This window comes from Numenius arquata, chromosome 1 (genome assembly GCF_964106895.1).
Source record: "Numenius arquata chromosome 1, bNumArq3.hap1.1, whole genome shotgun sequence".
Taxonomy (NCBI): domain Eukaryota; kingdom Metazoa; phylum Chordata; class Aves; order Charadriiformes; family Scolopacidae; genus Numenius; species Numenius arquata.
In genome coordinates, this window is record NC_133576.1 from 30120168 (window position 1) to 30138792 (window position 18625).

Consider the following 18625-nt stretch of genomic DNA (forward strand, 5'->3'; position numbering starts at 1 on the left):
ACACCACGAAGTATTCTGTTCTCATCAGAAGATTCTGTGTGTAGTGAATGACATTTCTGTACCTGTGCACAAGTGTACTTTTTTTTTTTTTAGATCCACGTATTGAGTTGCTAGAACATACCTATAGAGGCTATTGATAAAAAGCATCCTTATGGATTTATTTGTAATTTACTTGTGCCAGATCCTCAGATTAAAGCCATTATGTGAGAACAAATGCTTGCCTTTTCCCCTTAGCTTAAACCTTTCTCAACTTCTAAGAAGCTGCAGCTGAGCAGTGTAAACTTTTAATGAAGAACTGCTTAATTACTTTTGGAGACTCTTGACTGATGAAAATGGTCATAACTCCCTAAAATTATCCAGTTTAAACAAGTTAGCTGGATGAATGTGAATGTGTCTAGAAAGTTGCTCTATGAACTCTTATTAAAAATAAAATAATATTTCCTTTCAGCTGCTATGAAACATCAGTAAGGATATTTTCCAGATTAATCAGCCATATGCTACATAGGCTTCTGATATAGACTTGCAAGTGTTTAGGAAGCTGTGATAGTCTAAGGGTGGCCCAATAATTCCCAATTCTGCACATAGCTTGAAGTTTTTCCTTTTTGTTCCAGGTCTGAAGAATAGGTCTACATTCTTGAAAGCTTGTCTGTATTTTTCTAAATAAACATATAATTTTAGATAGTACTTCGCTCCACAAAGGTTAGTTCTCATAGATATATTAATTTAACTTTAACCGTAGTTGTCCCTTAGATATTATTCTTACTTACCTACACTTGGATAGCATAAAATGTTTTGTCATTATGAATAACCAAATGAAGAAATATCATTAAATCAAATATCTGTTAGGACATATTATAGTATATTTCTACTGCAATTCCAATGAAAACCTAGAATAAATCAAAATACTGAAAAAAACAGGCTACTAATTTATCTCCTCATTTTAGCTTGTGGTTTAATGCAGTCAGAGTTGGGGTTTTTTTTCTGATGTCTCTTCCTAAATTCCTCTAGATCACTAGAAAGGAATCAATGAGAATTGATCCAATTTGTAGAACACAATTCTAATATTGATAGTAGTTTATATTCATTTGCTTCACCCTGATCTTTTATTAATGTTCATTTGCAAAATGCTGTTCATGCTGTTTCCTCCCAATTTTTTACCCCTAAGCTGATGACGATAATGAAATTTAGAGAAATCACAGAATCATACAGAAATAGAACCAGAAACAATGAAGCTACGTATTTTGAAATTAAATAAAGCAACAGATACTATTTTTATATGCAGACTCTTTTCAGTAGATGGCTTTAATTTCAGAAAAACCATGACTTGTGAGGAAACTCAGATACACGAGATTCCTACAGTAGTAAGAAGTTGTTTCTGTTTAGGTCTTTTCAATTTTTCTTTATGTCCTCCAGGAGGATGGGCCAGGGCATCAATAATGAATCATTTGGGGACTTTTAAGGGTGCATCGTCAATAAAATGTGTCATACAGATATATCTCCCCAGTACAAAAGAAGCAATAACTGATGGAATCACTTTCTGTTACAGGTAGAAAAAAAATCACTAGCGACTTTTCTATGAATAGCAGGGCCATGCTTAAAAGCATGTTTAATATAATTTTTGAGTTTAGGATTGCACAAAGCACTTGAATCTAGGTAGCTGTGAAAATAAATGTGTCTGCCTGGTCTGAGGTGTTGTAGGAGCCGAGAGAATGAATAACAATAGTGAATATTTAGTATTTGGATTTTCCGATCATTTTAAAGAGTTAAATATATGTAAATTAAAGCATGAATGCTGTTTAGTAGCTCCTGCTTCAATCTATAAAAGGGAGTAACTTACAGATTTCAGTGGAAAAGGTTCCCTGCGTTTGCATAAATCTTTGGTGCTATCTGACTGCCACTGGACCACAAAAACTTGTTCTGAACTTGTACGATTAAGCCAAATCCTCTTGCTGCTTTGGAAGTGTTGTCTGTGCTTGGGCTAAACTGAATAAACCTGAAACCAGTCCACCAAAAATCTAGATGACTTGGTGCTGGTAAAGTTAGCGCTCTCCTATCAAGTCAAAAGAGATGTTTGTTGAGGTTTTTTTATGCCTTAACGTACTTGCCCAATTTAATGAATGGTGACTCTGGAAGTGGCTGTGGAAAGAGGGAAAGAGATATTTTTCTTCATGATAATGGGGTCCTCCCTCTCAAATGAGGCCTTTTCCAGATATTCCTGTGAATGAAAAGTGGAGTAGCAACTGATAAAGGATGACTTGCTCCTTTTTTTTTCTTGGATCAGAGGGGTTTTTGACTTAATGAATCAACCAATTACTGCTTAGGCATTTTTTAAAGTGTAACTTTTATTTCACTGAAAACAGGCTTTTCTGAGCAGCTAGGATATCAGAGACCTTGGTTTAAATTCCTCCTGTCTGATACAGAAATTCAACCAAGACATTCAACCTTACTCAAAAGTTATTTTGAGGTATATCTCTTTGTCAGTTCTGTGAAACTTCTACCTCTTCATACTAGTTTGAACTAGATGAAAGCCCTGTTATAGAGTGATTATGGCATTTCTCTGAGGGATGAGACACAGAGTTCAGCCTCCGCTTTGACTCAGACTGAGCTGTAAATTTTTCATACATCAGGTGAATTGTTCTAGGTTATATAATTCATTCCCTTCATTTTTTACGGCACAGCAACTAGTTCAAAAAGTGTAACGATGTAAAATTGTTCATTATGTTTAGCAAAGCCAAGTGGAAAATTGCCTGAGCCTACAGCAAGGTAGTCATAAGAAATACACCATGTCTTAACATTCAGACCCTTTACCACCCGTTCAACAGAGTGCCTCACACAGCAGTGTCGTGGTGAAATGTGCCATTTAAGTCAATAGTATATATTTCTTGTAAGTTTTAACCAGGACTCCCGGGTCTTGAAGGCCAAGATTTTCATGCTGAAATGGCTGCAAGTAGTTGTAGCCTGGTTTTTAAAGTTGCTGCTCTCATGTCCTGTTAGCTGTATTTAATGCACAGAATTCCTGAAATGGAAACTGCTCCTATTTAAACTCCTAAGTGAGCCTTGCTAAAGAACATTAGCATCAGTTGTTTTGTGAGGTGTTACAAGGAGGGTTGGGCCATTGTTGGGAATGCCATGTTTGAGGGAGTAACTTGGGTAAAAAAGATCCATTCATTATGCAATTATATTTTGCACATGGCGCCAGATGTTGCACTGACATGTAGAACTCTCCAGTAGCTTTCAGTGCTCCTCCTTCTTCATCATTTTGAGTAGTGTGTGGGTAAATCTCCTAGAAGGCAATTAATCTTTCAAAATGGCGATCAGCAGGTCTGTTGCTTGAAATGTCGGTCTGAGCTTTCTGTAGTCGATTATAAACATTTGCCCGAAAAAAGTAGGCACATCCTCTGCCTCTTAATTTAATAAAAAGTCCCGTCCTTCTGTCCTTTACTGCTGTAATTTAAAACTCTGACCCAATCAACCCTTGAATGCAAATAAGTGAGCAATCTGGAGAAGCAGAATGTTGATTCAGTCACTCTACAGACATTTTCAGAACAGATTTTAAAGATGTGCGTGACATTGCCCATTAGTGAGCCAGCAAAGATGAATGGACCAATAAATGAACATATTTCACTTTTTTCATCTGTCAAGATGAAATACCGTTTTGGAGTTTGGCTTTTTTCTGTTGTTTGGTCTTTTATTTTCTAAATTTGCACATCAGTATTTTGCTGGCAATTCTTTAATTGACTTTTTTAAAGTCGTATGTTTTCCAATTCAAATTTTTTCCATTTTTCCAATTTTCTTTTGTAATTAATTAAAAAGATTTCTGTTTGTAAGGATGCTGTCTCTGTAAGATTGTTTCAAAAATAAATGGAGAATATGAAAGTTTGGCATCACATTTTAAAAATTAGATGACTGAGCAAGTAAAATTAAGCATCCAGAAAAAAAATCCATTTATGTTTTTTTCTGGTTTAATTTCATACATAGTTGCTTCAGGTGTTTCATGAAACTTCAGAATGATTTTTAGCAGCACGTGCATTTTATTGAAAAGGAACAGTCACTTTCAGTCACTATGGAAGTCCAGAATATGTCTGTGTGTGAGAGCAGAACATATCTTTCCTATTCAGGATCTTTGCAATAATTAATAAATTATCTGACACCTGTCAACAGGGAAAAGAAATAAGCAGCCTATTGTTGTGGTAGTGATATTCTTGCAAAGAGATTTGCTTCTTGCAGGTGTTTGGATTTTTAAAAAATATGAATGTTTCTTGTAGGTGTTATTTGTTGGACAGTGCACTATCAAAAGTAAATTAAAAATAAAGTTTAAGTTTAATGAACAGGTTTACATTAAGCTGTACGAATGAGGGTAAAAAAGTCTAGTGATATTGACAACAAATTCCTTTGGGTTGTGCTGTTCTGTTTTCAGAGCCACTGGGATTTTTATTTTATTTTTTGCTTTGAATTATTTAGTTCATTATTATGAGTTATCTTCATGGTGCTTTGTGGTGTTTTGATCAGCAATTTATCTTGGGGTCTTAAAACACGTGTTCATTTATGTGTTTAGCTGACCAGCTGCCTTCCTTTTTTTTTTTTTTTAAATGTGACATAAAATTGAGTGTTTCCTTGCAAGCATGTTTCAACTCAGAAAATACATCTTACTTCTTATGCTGCTAAACTGTTGCCTTTTCATGGAGTGGCTCTACCCCTTTCCCCTGCCCCATCTTCCAGAAGAGGTAGAGCGGCCCCCCCCTCTGTGCTTGCCAAGACACAGTCCTGTGTCCCCCCTCCTCTCTCCCCCGCCTCCTCCCCACAAAGAGGTGAAGTCCCCTGAGTCTGTAATTGCCAGGAGATGAAGCGATGATGGGGAGTGATCACAGTCAATAGCTTTGATTAACAATAAGGTGGAAAATTAGCAATGCTAGCATTCAGCTCCCCTGCCTTCCCGTCCCCATATGCTCACTACAGCCCGTGCTGGCTGGTTGGCAGGGTGGCCACCGAGCCCGGCGGGCTGCAGAGCCAGACTTGGAGTGGGCAGAGAGGGACAGCATTTTGGGGAGCCTGGGCAATGCTCCCAGCCGCCTTTTGCTGGGGACCACCAGGCAGGCGGGGGAAGGATGAAGTGTGCCGTGCGCTGGCACTGTGGCTCTTGCTGTCATGCGTGGATTTAATTGTGTCTGGACATGTTGTGATCGAAATGGCAACTACCGTTACTTCTGTGACCCCATCAGCAGCTCTGGTGTTGTTTCCGACAGACTCCGACGACCTAGAGAGGGGAAGCGACAGCGGGACACCACTCCCCACCTCTGATAATGGTGACAATTCGCTGGGCTACACAGGTAGAGTGCATCTTTCCAAAATATTCCTGGCTGCCTACTTCTGACACTTTCCACCTACATCTACCATTACCACCTGTACACGGTTTTTTAATCATCTTTACTAGCTAGCTCTCTTTCACCATCACCCTAGAAGTTCAACACTGTTAGTACTGCCGGGAAATATTGTTATGCCTTTTAACTAACCAAGATGACTTTCTTTTATGTGTGTTACAGTACATTTCGGTTATTTAAATGTTTAATGTCTTTTCTATTGTTGAAACAATGCACCCATTATTTTCCTTCAAACTGTGTGTATTAATGCATGAAGCAATATATCATTTCAGAGCAATTGTTTTGAAGACCAAAGGCGGGGATTTTTCATGTGTTTGTTTTGTGGGTTTTTTTTCTTTCTTTCTGTTGTAAACAAAAGTAAAATATGTTGCAGCAGGGCAAAAAAAAATCCAAGTGAAACTAAAATGTGATTGGAGAAGAATGTGTTTCATTGGCTTCTGCTGTGCATAAACTAGAGAAACCTGTCTCTAGGCCAAATAAGAAAAGCCACAGATAAGCAGCACCATACGGTGTGTTGCAGCAGTGATCTCTGAGGGACCCAATCCTGCACCTCTGCTGCACACTGAAATGGTACCCAGCTCCAGGAGTCACACTGCTGACCGCAGCCTGGACTCAGCTGCAGAGTCCCTGAGTCTAGGGTTTTCATGAGCTACTGGTGGTCCAGTATGGTGACACACTCTAGATCTGAATAACTTTCAGGTTGTGAAGGTAAGTATTAATTCTTCTGGTGGTAGCCACTTTTGGAAAGGGAAAGAAGGGAATGAAGGAGGGAGAGTGAGTTGGATGTTTAACTGGAAGATACTCTTCAAATACTTTATCGGTGGGTTACTAGTGCTACTGCTGCTCACACTGTGTAAAATTGCATATAGTCAAGTTATTAACAAAAATGACTGAAGCAGATATTCATATTCAGATGTGATAGTGTTATAGCATACAAGAAGATGATAGGGAAGTATAAGAGAGAGGGATTAATTTCTTGTCCATTCATAAAACTTCAGGTCTGTTATACACCACTTACACTGATTACAGCTTTCATCACTTACCCCTCGCAATCATCCCTGCGTGTGGTTTAAAACCTTGACACATAATTTTATTCCAGTTGAAAATACTTTTTTTCTAAAAAGGTAAAAAACCGAAGCAATACAAATTTCCCCTCAGGAAAATAGATGCCACCTTAGAAAAACATAGCATGAACCCTGCTGTATGTGGATTATTTAGATTTTTCTGCCTTCTGAATATTCCTATTAGGTTTTTTTCTAAATTAGCACCACCAGCACCCCTGAGTTTGGCACATCTATGCTCCCTGATGCATATGGGGTCAGTATATTGACAAAATTAAAATTAATATAGCTAAAGAATGCTTTTTATGACTTATTGTAAGTTAGATATTTGTTTTCAGAAACCAGGGCTGGGAACGGTCTGTTTAAGCAGCCACTAATTTATTTGGGACCACGAGTCAGACTCTATTGTTAATAATGGTGCTCAGTTTTACCTAGAGAGGAGCAATCTGTTTCCCTTCAGCTCCCTCAGCCCTCCCTGGCCAGAAGCAGGTGCCTGATGGGCAGCTTCCCGCCCCTGCCAGCCTCCCATCTGCCCATGGAGGTGGGAGACAGGTCCCCGCACACACCCTCCACAAGCCACCTGAGCCATGAGAGCAGCGAGGGTGAGATTTCAGGGGGAGACACAATTGCTTTTTCTCACGGGCGTCTTTCAGGGAGGAGCTGGAAGCTTGGTGCGGGACCTCCCATGGTGAGCACGTTGGATGGGTGATGGCAGGCGGAAGGTGCCAGAGCTGCAGGTGGTGCCACTCCGCAGTGGACACTTCAGCCCCCCTTGCAGGGCGGTATTTAAGACATATAAGTCAGCATTTAAGATGCCCCCTCTGAGTGGGGGGATGTGGGACGACTTCCCAAACAGAGCACAGTTCCTTCTGCATCCGACTACTCATGAGGATCTATCACCCGTAGCAAGGTGCCCATGTGCATCTGGGCGCTGCTTCCAAGGAGAGGCCTCTGTGGGGTGTTGCAGCTGTTTAACCTGCCTCTCAGAGACTAATGGGGTCATTTAGGAGGACTGACAAAATCAAACCCTGGTCTAGTCATTCCCCAGAGGCTCTGGATCTTGACTCTAGGCTGTATTTTAATAGGTATTTTCCAAGCAAACACAAAAGTCAGGATCAAGTTGGAAGCAAACACAAGTTGAACAAAAATGAAAACCGAGACGAAGCTGGTTTTTTTTAATTGGAGTTTTTGTGCCTCTATTTGAATGATCATTGAATGAAGGAAAGACCAAGTTTTTAATGTTTAAAGATGTAATGATCCATTATTTTTTCTCCTCTATGTAATAGTAATCAGTAGCACCACGTGTGTATACTGTGGTTTATATGGAAAAGCCCTGGGGTATTTATTAAAAATAGTTTTTATAAAAAACAGGTTTCTATAGTAATCAGTAAGGATTTTAAAATTAACTGTAATACAATCTTATAGGTAAAGTTACATTTTTTTCTAATTTATGGGCCCATTTATGTGTGCCTAATATGGAGTTCCTGGATTTTACAGAAGTATTCTTAGATCACTTTTTGTTCTCTCTTACCTATAGAATTCCATTCCTCAAAAGGAAAGCCATTCCAGAAGCCTTTTGTACTTAAAATTCTCTGACTCACTCTTAAAATCACTCAGATGAAGTCCAGAATGTCTGGACCCATGGGCAAAAAAAATATAGCAGTTTATTTTTTAATCCTGTATTTATCTTCAGGTTGTGTCTGAATGGACAAAAACCAAACAAGCTAATAATTGCTTTCATACAGTAGGATCATAAATTTTTACTCATACTAAGAGCAGTGATACATCTATCTGGCATATCCAGTTCCATATAAGCTTAGCTGTAAGGTAAATAAGCAAAGCATTCACTAATATGAGAATTTTCAAGGTTAAAGATTATAATTTTTTCCTACATATTTTTCTTTCCATATATGCTTTTCAGGATTGATATATGCAGCTCTTTCATACTGTTCTTTGGTGGAGGTACATGACTCCTAGAGAGTGTTTCAGTGTGTTCTCCTAAAGTTCACTCTAAATCAGGATATTTTTGGCTGTCCCGTTAGGTTCTTTGCTTCCCCTGTGGATGTGAGCACTTGCCTTGAGAAGTTACCACGTAACGAACAGGAAACACACCAATTTCAGGGGTGAGAAAGGAGTTGCTACCCTAACCTATTGCAGATAAAGATTGAAGTTGTTGATAAATTTTAAGATGGTTATTATGGGAAAGTGATGAACATGAAAAGTGATTAGACTTTTCATGATTCTTCGTATGGTCCAGGACCAAACTCTGGATTTTTTATTTCCCTCATCAATATGGTAATGTGGTATCCAATACATTGTTGGACTTTTTATAGATCATCAGGTTCTTATTATCAAAATAATAATTATTATTTATTAACTATAGACTCAAAGGGAGAGGCTGTATATACACACATATATTAAAGATGATCATAATTTGAAATTATTTGTAATGTAAATAAATAGAGGCTTAATAAAAACAATAAAGAAAGGAGGAGGTATAGCTACACCCATCCAGTCACTGAGGATTGTTCCATATGCATGACACTGATGTTAATCTGAAGGCATTTATAGGAAGATTTTCGATCGTATACTTGATGTGAGAGAAATGCTAAGAAAAAAACCATCTAAAAGGTGATGTGACCACATAGGTAGCACATCAAAGATGCTAGACATATCTGGATTGATTCAGCAAGCGATTTAGGGTTAAAAAAAACCCAACAAATTTTAAACATAACTCTGTCAGTTTAAAGAAAGGAGCCAGGAAGATTACCTTGTCTACATCTTCACAAAAGACCAATTCTACTCTGTCAAGGCCAGATTGGAAAATAATTGCATAGTTAACATGTATAATAATAAAAATCTAAATTGCTATTTTAACTATGTGCATAAAGAACAGGCCAGATCACAGTGACATTCAATAGGATAAAAGCGTATGATTTAGATACTTCATGTTGTATTTAATTTACCCTCAGGAAGACATCCAAAGTAGTTTTCTGAACTGCTCTATAACTATGCCTGTTTCAATCCGTAAAGACTTTAAGGGAACTTTAGATGACTAGCAGTAATGTAGATATCTAAAGATGATTGCAAGTAATGTCACTCCTCCATCAGTTTGGATCTAGATTCTGAAAGGAGAAGCAGGTGATAGGAACGTGCACCGGAGAATATAATGAAATCTTTCCTGTTGACCAAGGGAAGGTAAGGGAGTGGAAGATGGAATTAAGAGTTCTATTCTTTGTCAAGTCTAGGCTGCAGAGATATCAGACAAAAAGTATCGTTTGGACAGTTATTTTACAGTGGAAAGAAACCCTTAGTTTTCACATAGGTTACACAGTTATTTTTTTTTCATTAAAATCCTGGAGATGAGTACAAGGACAAACAGAAAAGTAAGGGAAGCAAGAAAAAGATCTAGGAGAGTTCCCACTGTATATCAGAGGAGAAATATGGAAAATCATCCAAATAAAATATTGGAGGAACTCAGGAGATGGAGAATTTGGAAGAAGGTTCATAGAAGGATGGTCTTAAATAATATCAGGATTTCCAAGAGAAGAGCTTGTGGTTAGTGGTCAACTGGAGCAGGAGATGTGCTGGGAAGTACCTAAGAAGCTTTGAGAGCCACAACCCTCCAGCAGGGAGTGAGGAAACCTGAAGAAGAGCAGAGGATAAAACTGTCTTGACTAAAACTACTAAACATACCTTTCTGTTTGAAATGTACCTGTAAAAACACATTCAGGAAAAGAGTAAAGTAATTAATATTTCCACATCAGATTTCACGTGTGGTTTGCCAGCCTGATTAGTAAACGTTCAGTCTTAGCTCGTGGGCTTTTTTTTTTTCCTCCCCAAAATAGTGCAGGGGCAGTAAGTGTCAAGTATGAGCCTCAGTTATTTTCCACATAATCAATGGCTACAGAGTAATCTCTAAGATTGCATTGTGCTGTGCTATTGAAGTGTGCACATGCATTATATTCCAGGAAGTAGCACATTTCCTGTTAAATCAACTGTGACATAAATATTGGGGATCATTTAACAGATCACAGAGTATCGCTTGTGTTACAGAGACCAGAATGATGGCTTGTTAAATTAACACTATACAGCCAAACATTTGCAGACAAGGATCACCACTCCTCATTAAGTAGACTCATGGCTTTTAAAAGGAATCTTTCCAAAGAAACTTTTTTATTCATAGTTTTTTCAAAAGACTCTTCCAGTATGCAAAGAAACCCTGCGGTTCCTACTTATGACCCTAGTTAGTCTTTGGTTTTTTTTCTGCTCATGTTAATCATGAAATCATTATGGTGTCATTCTTCTGTATGACAAGGGATTCCATCCCTTTTTCTCACATTAGCTTTCTTTTTTACCTTTCTTTTTTACTACAGTGTTGCTATGTGATCAGGAGAATTGTTCGTAGTGGATTACTGCTTGTCCCATGTCAAATAAGATAGATTGCCCTTGGTGAGCATTTCAAGAAGCAAAGGGGAAATCTCTCTTCATTGCACAGCCATTTCAGAGACATTTCCTCTTCTATTTCAGTAATTTTACATAGGTTATCCTATGCATTATAGAGTGCTTGTTTTGAAAAGTGGTAGTTCTAAAAACACATTCAAGAAAACACTTTTAAGACTTCTTTGACATCAAAAGTGGAAGTCATGTGAGAAATGGAGTAACAGATTAGTAGAGGTGGTAAATGCACGTACAGATTTTGTAGCTGAGAGGAGAAAAAGCTATGAAATGCAACAGGATAACAAATAAGAATGTTGTGAAGAAATAGTTGGTATTTGATTTTTACATTCCTTCTAAATTTTCATTTTTACTTTAAAGATTAGTTGGAAAGAATGAGTGAGCTTGGGAAAAAAAAAAAAAAACACAAGAAACAAAAGCAGAGTTTGGCTAATGGGCTGCAAAAAGTGGTGAATGAAGATGTAGGTTGTAGAGTTTGAATGTTTTGGGTTGGGAGGATGTGAAGCAGGTAGGTAGCGATGTCTGAACAAAACAAAGATCTTTCCATACAAGTATTCCAAGTAAGCTATCAGCATGTGTCATGTTGCACTGAGTTCATCATGTCCAACAACCTGAAGAGAAAAACAAATACTTGTTTGCACTGCAGAACCCATACACATCTGACAGAGCTGAATGAATCACTAGATTAGATAGCAGCAACATTAATTTAATTGCAGTTACAGATCCTTTTTGCTAGTGGTAATACCCAGTAGATTTCTGCTTGACTTTTACATCTCAGGATACATGCAAAGCTAGCAGTTAAGACCTATTTCATAGGCTTTCTCTTTTTTTAAAACTTGCCAACTGAGCAAGTGTGATCTTGAGTCACTGGGAGAATGAACACAGAGCCCCATGATACCAGTTTTACAAAGTTACTTCTTAAGAGTACATCTGCACTCTAAATCCAGGAACAGATGGATACTGTTATGCTTATTTAAAAAAAAAAAAAAAAAAAGAAAGAAAGAAAAAAAATCCCCTGCTCTTGTCTATCAGCAATCTCTCTGTTTTCCACGTCAATCTAAACTGCCAGAAAGGCCCTTTCAGTTTTGTACTTCTGTTTGCAAGCATTCTTGTGATACAGATATTGAGGATTTTTTTTTAATATATATTAAAATAAAGATGTAAATATAACACCAATCAATAGAATTGCCTGTCAACTATAGTGATGTTCAGGCATTAATAATTTAATTAAAACATATAGTAGCAATATTAGAGCACAGTTAATCCCCCTGAAATCTTGGACTGCCAGCTTTTATGAAAAAGTTTATAGAAAATATCCTCCTCCAGTTATTGTGTTATACTTCAAGGCAGACGTTTGATTAAAGCAGGAAGCAATGGCAAAGTCCCATGTTTCTCAACCAGTTAATGAGTTTTCTGGTAGCCATCAGAACAAAAAAAAAGAGGAAAAAAAAAAAAGCAAAACATTGTGTGAAGAATTTGTCTAATAAGAACATTAGTAGCAGTATATGCTCCTATATAGCTGAGATACTAGGGCTTGTTCTAAACAACCATATTTCAGGAAGATGAATTTGAGCTAGAGAAGACGCAGGAAAGGGCTATGGAAATAATCAGGGAATAGAGAGCTTATTTTCATAGAGGCCTTAATGAAAGGGGATGTGATTGGCATTTGTTGCCAGCCTTATGTTCATATAAAACACATAGAAAAAATATTTTAGCTAAAAAGCATGTTGATTATACAAATTGAAGAAATCTAGTTACTGGTAGGTAGCCTATCTTCAAACAGTGCTGAAAATGTGTGTTCATACAATGGGTGATTCTAAGCTTTTACTTGTGCATTACTACTTGACAGCAGAATAAGCAGGCATAAAATAGGCCTTAGTTAATTTAGGATAGAAATTTAGGATGGTTTACAGCAGCAGATTCTAGAGGAGTTTGAAATCTCCTTTCCAAAGATTTAAATTTGTCATAGGCTATGATAGGCTATGCGTGCTAGATTTCATTCCCCAGGAGGAGCATTTTAATCTTGAGTTCGTGTGTTCCTCATTAATCATCAGTCAAGTAAAATCAAAACAAAAGGCGTTCTCAGCGTATTATACTTTCTCTTTTCCATTTGGACTGTCACAGACAGGAACCCCTGGAGTTGATGAGAGGCTTTCTGCTGAGGGCCTCCTAGCAAGAGTTAAGACAGAGCAAATTACCCTCAGACACTGCTGTCACTTCAGTGAATTAGGTATGCAAAGCAGTTTGTGAAGATGTTCAGAAGTGCAAATTTCTGCCAGTAGGTCAAAAGTGTATGAATTATCACAGGATGAGAAAGGTAAGAGGAAACCACTCCTCGTCCTCATCAGGGTGCATTATACAAGTTACTCTTTTGTTTTAGCCAGGCAGTTTGTTTTATTTGAAGTAGGAACACTGGTCTCATTAAATGCATAGCAGTGAAATGCACTATATAGATGACAACATTTGCTTATTGTCTCTAAAATAATGCGCTTTCTTGAGTATTAGAGGAAAAGAAAAACATTGACAAGGAATTTCCAGTAATTAAAATATTAGCATTGTTGGTCATTTTTCATAATAATTACATATAGGCTCATGGATTTAATGGATAATTCAGGTTGGAAGCAACCATTGGAGGTCTCTAGTCCAAACTCCTGCTTGAGCAGGGTCATCTATGAGGTCAGAGCAGGCTGCTTGCTCCAGTCAGGTCTTGAAGACATCGAAGGATGAAGCTGGCACAGCCTCTCTGGGCAACCCACTCCACTGCCTACCCGTCATAGGGAAAAGGTTTCTCCTTATATTCAGTCTGAACCTCTTTTGTTTTGACTTATGTCTGTTGTCTCTCAGTGGTCCCTGTCATAGACCACTGTGAAGAATGTGTCTCCATGTCCTCAGTATGGGCAGGTGGCTGTTTGGTCTCCCTATAACTGCCTCTTTCCCAGGCTGAACAAATCCTGGTCCCTCAGCCTCCCAGAAAAGTGCTCCAGCCCTGACTGTCCTGTTGACCCTCTGTTGAGCTTATCCCAGTTTATCAATGTCTTTCTTGTAGTGGGAGGCTTAAAACTGGATGCAATACTCCAGATGAGTGCTGAGTAGAGGGGGATAATCCATTTCCTTGATCTACCACCTCATACAGCCCAGGATGCTTTTCGCCATCCCTGCTGCCAGGGCAGGCTGCTGGCCCAGAACCCCAGGGCCTTCCCAACAGAGTTGCTCCCCAGCCTGTATGGATGCAGGGCATTCTTCCTTCCTTTCTGCAGCAGGACTTTGCATTTATCCCTGTTAAATTTCATTAGGTTCCTCTTGGCCTGCTCCTCCAGCCAGCTTGGCTCCCTCCAGGTGGCAGCCCTGCTGTCGAGTGTATGGACTAGTTCCCCTAGTTTGCTTTTGCCTGCAAACTTGATGAGTGTGCCTTCCCTCACCTCCTCCAGACCATCAATTAAGATCTTAATTAGGCCAGGTTCCAGGACAGACCTGGCATTCCCTCTACTTGTTACTGTTCTCCAGAACCGTTACCTTCTGAGATGATGATTCATAAAGTTTTTACCTATCTGGTGGTTCACCCCTCCGCAGCATAATATCCCAGTTTGGATACAGGAGTGTTGTGTGAGACAGTATTGAATGCAATACATGGGAGTCTAAAAAAACCCAGAGAATCTGTCAGATTAGGATTTCTCATCAAAACTGGTATCTTCTTTTAGCGCTGTCTAAAATTCCAACTGTTGTCTCAGAATTGCAGCTTCATAGATCAACAATAAATAAGAAAATAAGCATCAACATCTATCAGAAGATTCAGAATTTATTTTGATCAGATCCTTCTGGAAATACTACCAGAAATTTTATTTATTTATTTCAATGCTTTTTGTGTGTGTGTATGATTCTTGTGCATTGCTTATCCATAAACCGTAGGAAGTTGAACCATCACCTACAAGCGTTAAAACATTGTAGAGAGCTTTTTGGAAGGAAATGTATTGATTTTCAATGACCCTTGTATAAGAAAGGAGACATTTTTCTGTGGTACAATTTACAGTTTACTGGACAATATAATATTTATAGGGTTTCTGTCTAATACTTCCTAAAAGGCAGTGAAAAATTACTACTAAAACTCACTGCTACTTTCTTTATTTCAGAAAATTCAAAATTTTTCTGCACTCCTAAATACAGGCAGAAACCTAATTTTATTTTTTTTTTCAAACTACGAATATTATTAAATAATTTCTTCCAAATCTGCACTAGCTTTTTGACTAGATTCTCTGCCTCTTCTTGGACTTTTCCATTTATTCCCATCAGATAGTTCTTGTGAGGAAATAAGCTGTAGTGGCTTTATTCTCCTGTTTTCTTTTTCTTTTTTTTTTTTCTTTTTTTTTTTTTTCTTTCCCTAATTTCATGGTTAATTTCTGAATATCCAACAGGAAAAGAAGTGTTGCAGTTTGGCTAAACGTGGAATGGAGTAACCAGCCCACTCAAATACTCTCAACATACACACTCAAAACCACTGAAAAACAAATTTATGTATTTATTTTTGTCTAATCTTTAGCAGAATATTTTTTTTCTGTCTTGCTTCTGTGTTAGTGCAAAGACAAATACAAGATTTTGTTCTTTCTGTTAGGAGCAATTATTGTCCAAGGGAAACCAAATTGCTTTTCAGTAGATTTAAACTCTTGGATAGCAAAGTATTATTTGCTTCATTTCAGTAAGATTATTTACTTGTACTCTGATGTGTAATGAGACCTTTCATCATTTCATATGTAGATTATTTTTCTTTAATTTTTTGCTTAAAAACAAATGGATAATGTTGCAGTCTTCACACCAATGGAAATTATAAACTTTGACAGGATGCACAAGAGAAAGGAAAAGGAAGGTGAAAGAATCATGAACTTAGTGACCAAGTGATTACAATATTAGCATTCCCGATTTCTTACAAAACCGCAAATGGTAAATTTAGCATAAAAGTTGGGTGGGGTAGGAAGACGACTATTTCTCTGGAAAAAACTACTGTGCAATGTTCAGGTATTATACAGAGCTTAGAGACCATTTTTAATCAAGAGTAAATACATAACAGGAGGCTGAAAATGGCTTGGGGATTATTTTTTCCTCCAAAGATGTAGCTGTTTAATTATACCTTCCAGACCATTATCAAACGGACAAAATATAAAGAAAGCTTATTTGGAAAAGATACGGTAGGAATTTGTGGGAATAGTGTGAATATTGCTGCAAAATATGCACAGAAGTTGTTGTCAACATGATTTTCAGTTCTTAAGCATACAATATCATCTGTAGGACAACTGGATTTTTATGCAAAATTTATATGCGTAAATACTTCTGGGTTTATTAAGAATCACTTGATAAAATCATATCCATAATATAATCAAAACAATCAGATAGTATGCAACAAGAAATTAAATAAACTCAAAAAAAAAAAATTAAAAGAGAGTTAATATAGATATCACACTCGATGTTTGATTTATTTTTTTTTTCCTGCATTTTGGGAGCTTTGCAGGAATGTATTCAAGATTTGGAGGCAATAAAAAAAAAAAAAAAGGATTCTCCATAATCACAATGTTTTGATTCCAGACAGCCCCTGATAGAAATTCTTCAAAATTCACAATCTTGTAAGGATATACAAGCCAGGTAAACAGCATAATCATCCCAAAGGGAAGGTTTTCTAATGAATTTAAGAACTTTCAGAGGAAATAGTCATTTAGGTAAAGAGGTGTGTATTTTTCTTGACAAGCGAGATTACTTGTTACATGTTGCTAGCAGCTGAGCAGTCATATTCTAGGCTTCACTTCAGCACATCAGCGTAGTAAGCCATTTTTTAGCTTATTAAGAATAGTTAATATTGAGCTAATAGATAATATTGAGTTCACTAACGTTTGTAGTAACAGGTGGGGATCTCATCAATGTATATAAATACCTGAAGGGAGGGTTCAAAGAGGACAGAGCCAGGATCTTTTCAGTGGTGCCCAATGGCAGGACCAGAGGCAATGGGCACAAACTGAAATACAGGTGGCTCCCTCTGAACATCAGAAAACACTTTTTCACTGTGAGGGTGACCGAGCACATGTGCAGGTTGCCCAGAGAGGTTGTGGAATTTCCATTCTTGGAGATACTCAAAAGCCTCCTGGTCAACCAGCTCTAGGTGGCCCTGCTTGAGCAAGGGGACTGGACGGATGATCTCCAGAGGTCCCTACCAACCTCAACCAGTCTGATTCTGTAATGTAAGAACTTTTACAAAAAGAAAGGCTTTGTTGATCTTAACCTGCCTGAAGCAAACTATTTTCTTGGCCAGAAATGTTCCTTGAATAACTAATAAGATGTGAGAAGCAGCAAGATTATGTGGCTGCCCTTAAACTTCAGTATGCAGAGGTTTTATCTGTACAGAAAAAGACAAAAAACACCACTCAGATTAGAAGCTGTTTGCTCTTTCTTCCAGGAGCACAACCTAGAGTTTTAGAGCACTATGTTATTGACAGGCACGTGCTTTTGCCATACAAATGTGTGACAATATACTTCTGTTGTTTAAGTGATTTATAAACTAATAAATATATATATAAATTTCATATAAGTTATTTATAAGCTTATTCATGTGTACACACACAAGCGTGTCAGGGTAGCTTGTCTGTGTTTCTGCGCTTGCCAACGTGCTGAATATTGATCCAAACCAAGACAGCTGCAAATATTATCAAGAGTAGGGACTCAGAGGAGAAGAAAATAGAGAGGATAAGTGATATTTTTTTTTTAAACCCATGTGACTGTAAATATAATATCTAGGAAGAATCCACATGGTGATATCTCTTTCTTAATAGGTCTATAAAAGTTCTCTGAAGAGTGGCTGCAGCTAGTTTTAAAATCTGAATCATTAATTCTTTTGTAATACCCAGACAGCATCTTTATGAGTTTTCTACTTATTTGGTTGGAAAATGTCCTTGTATTAAGGTTAAGGTCTTTTTGTAGTTGCAGATGCTCTGAAAATCTGCTGTCCAGAAGCTGAACTGAGATAAAGAAAAAGCGTCATGACACATTTATTTTGGCAGCCTGATCAAAGCGGGACGGCTGTATTTAGGCAGACAAGTGTATCAAAGTGATGCAGTTTGAAATGGCTGAGTTAGCATTCCTAAAACTGTGTCTCTGCGATAGGCTCTGCAGTGGTGTTGGCTGGGTAGCACAGTGTAAGAAAGTGGTGTACATCCGTCAGGACAGCTTGAAATGAATATAGTGAGAAATTATGGTTCACTACTCTCTTTTGCTGCCTATATTAATTTCCCTTTAGCCGTAACACATCTGTTCATGTTAAGACTGATCCAGTGCCCATCCAACTACAGTCCATTTACTTCAGCAAGCAATGGATCCAATAAATACTGTTCATGGGAAGATTTCAAAAAATGACTGAAAACTGAGTTAAGGGCATGAGTCCAACTAGAACAACATAGGAACCTAAGTCCTCTAGTAGCTCTTGAAATGTAGTTTCCTTCTTTTTCTATCAAAATAGTGGAGCGTCCAGTCCTGCAAGGTATGGAGATACTAATTACATTGTTTTCTTGCTTAGTTGCTTCTCTATTCCAGTAGGGGTAAAGAACATACTTCAGGATTATGGTAGAGCACTCAAATAATAGAGAAAGTGGATTTAAAATCTGTCATTTATCAGTACCGTCAAAGTTAAATTTGAAGTCTTTCCCTTGCAACAAAGGTTTTTTAAATAAATAGATAAAATCCTCTTCTGAATTTGCT

The 18625-nt window shown here is 37.7% G+C and overlaps 1 protein-coding gene across 1 annotated transcript in view; it reads left to right on the forward strand.

The window, feature by feature from the left end:
• Positions 1 to 18625, forward strand: part of ROBO1 (roundabout guidance receptor 1) — a 531127-nt gene that overhangs the window by 145794 nt on the left and 366708 nt on the right. Inside the window, exon 2 of the mRNA XM_074148742.1 lies at positions 5244 to 5327. Coding sequence (XP_074004843.1) covers positions 5244 to 5327 — 84 coding nt within the window. The remainder of the gene's footprint in view (positions 1 to 5243; positions 5328 to 18625) is intronic.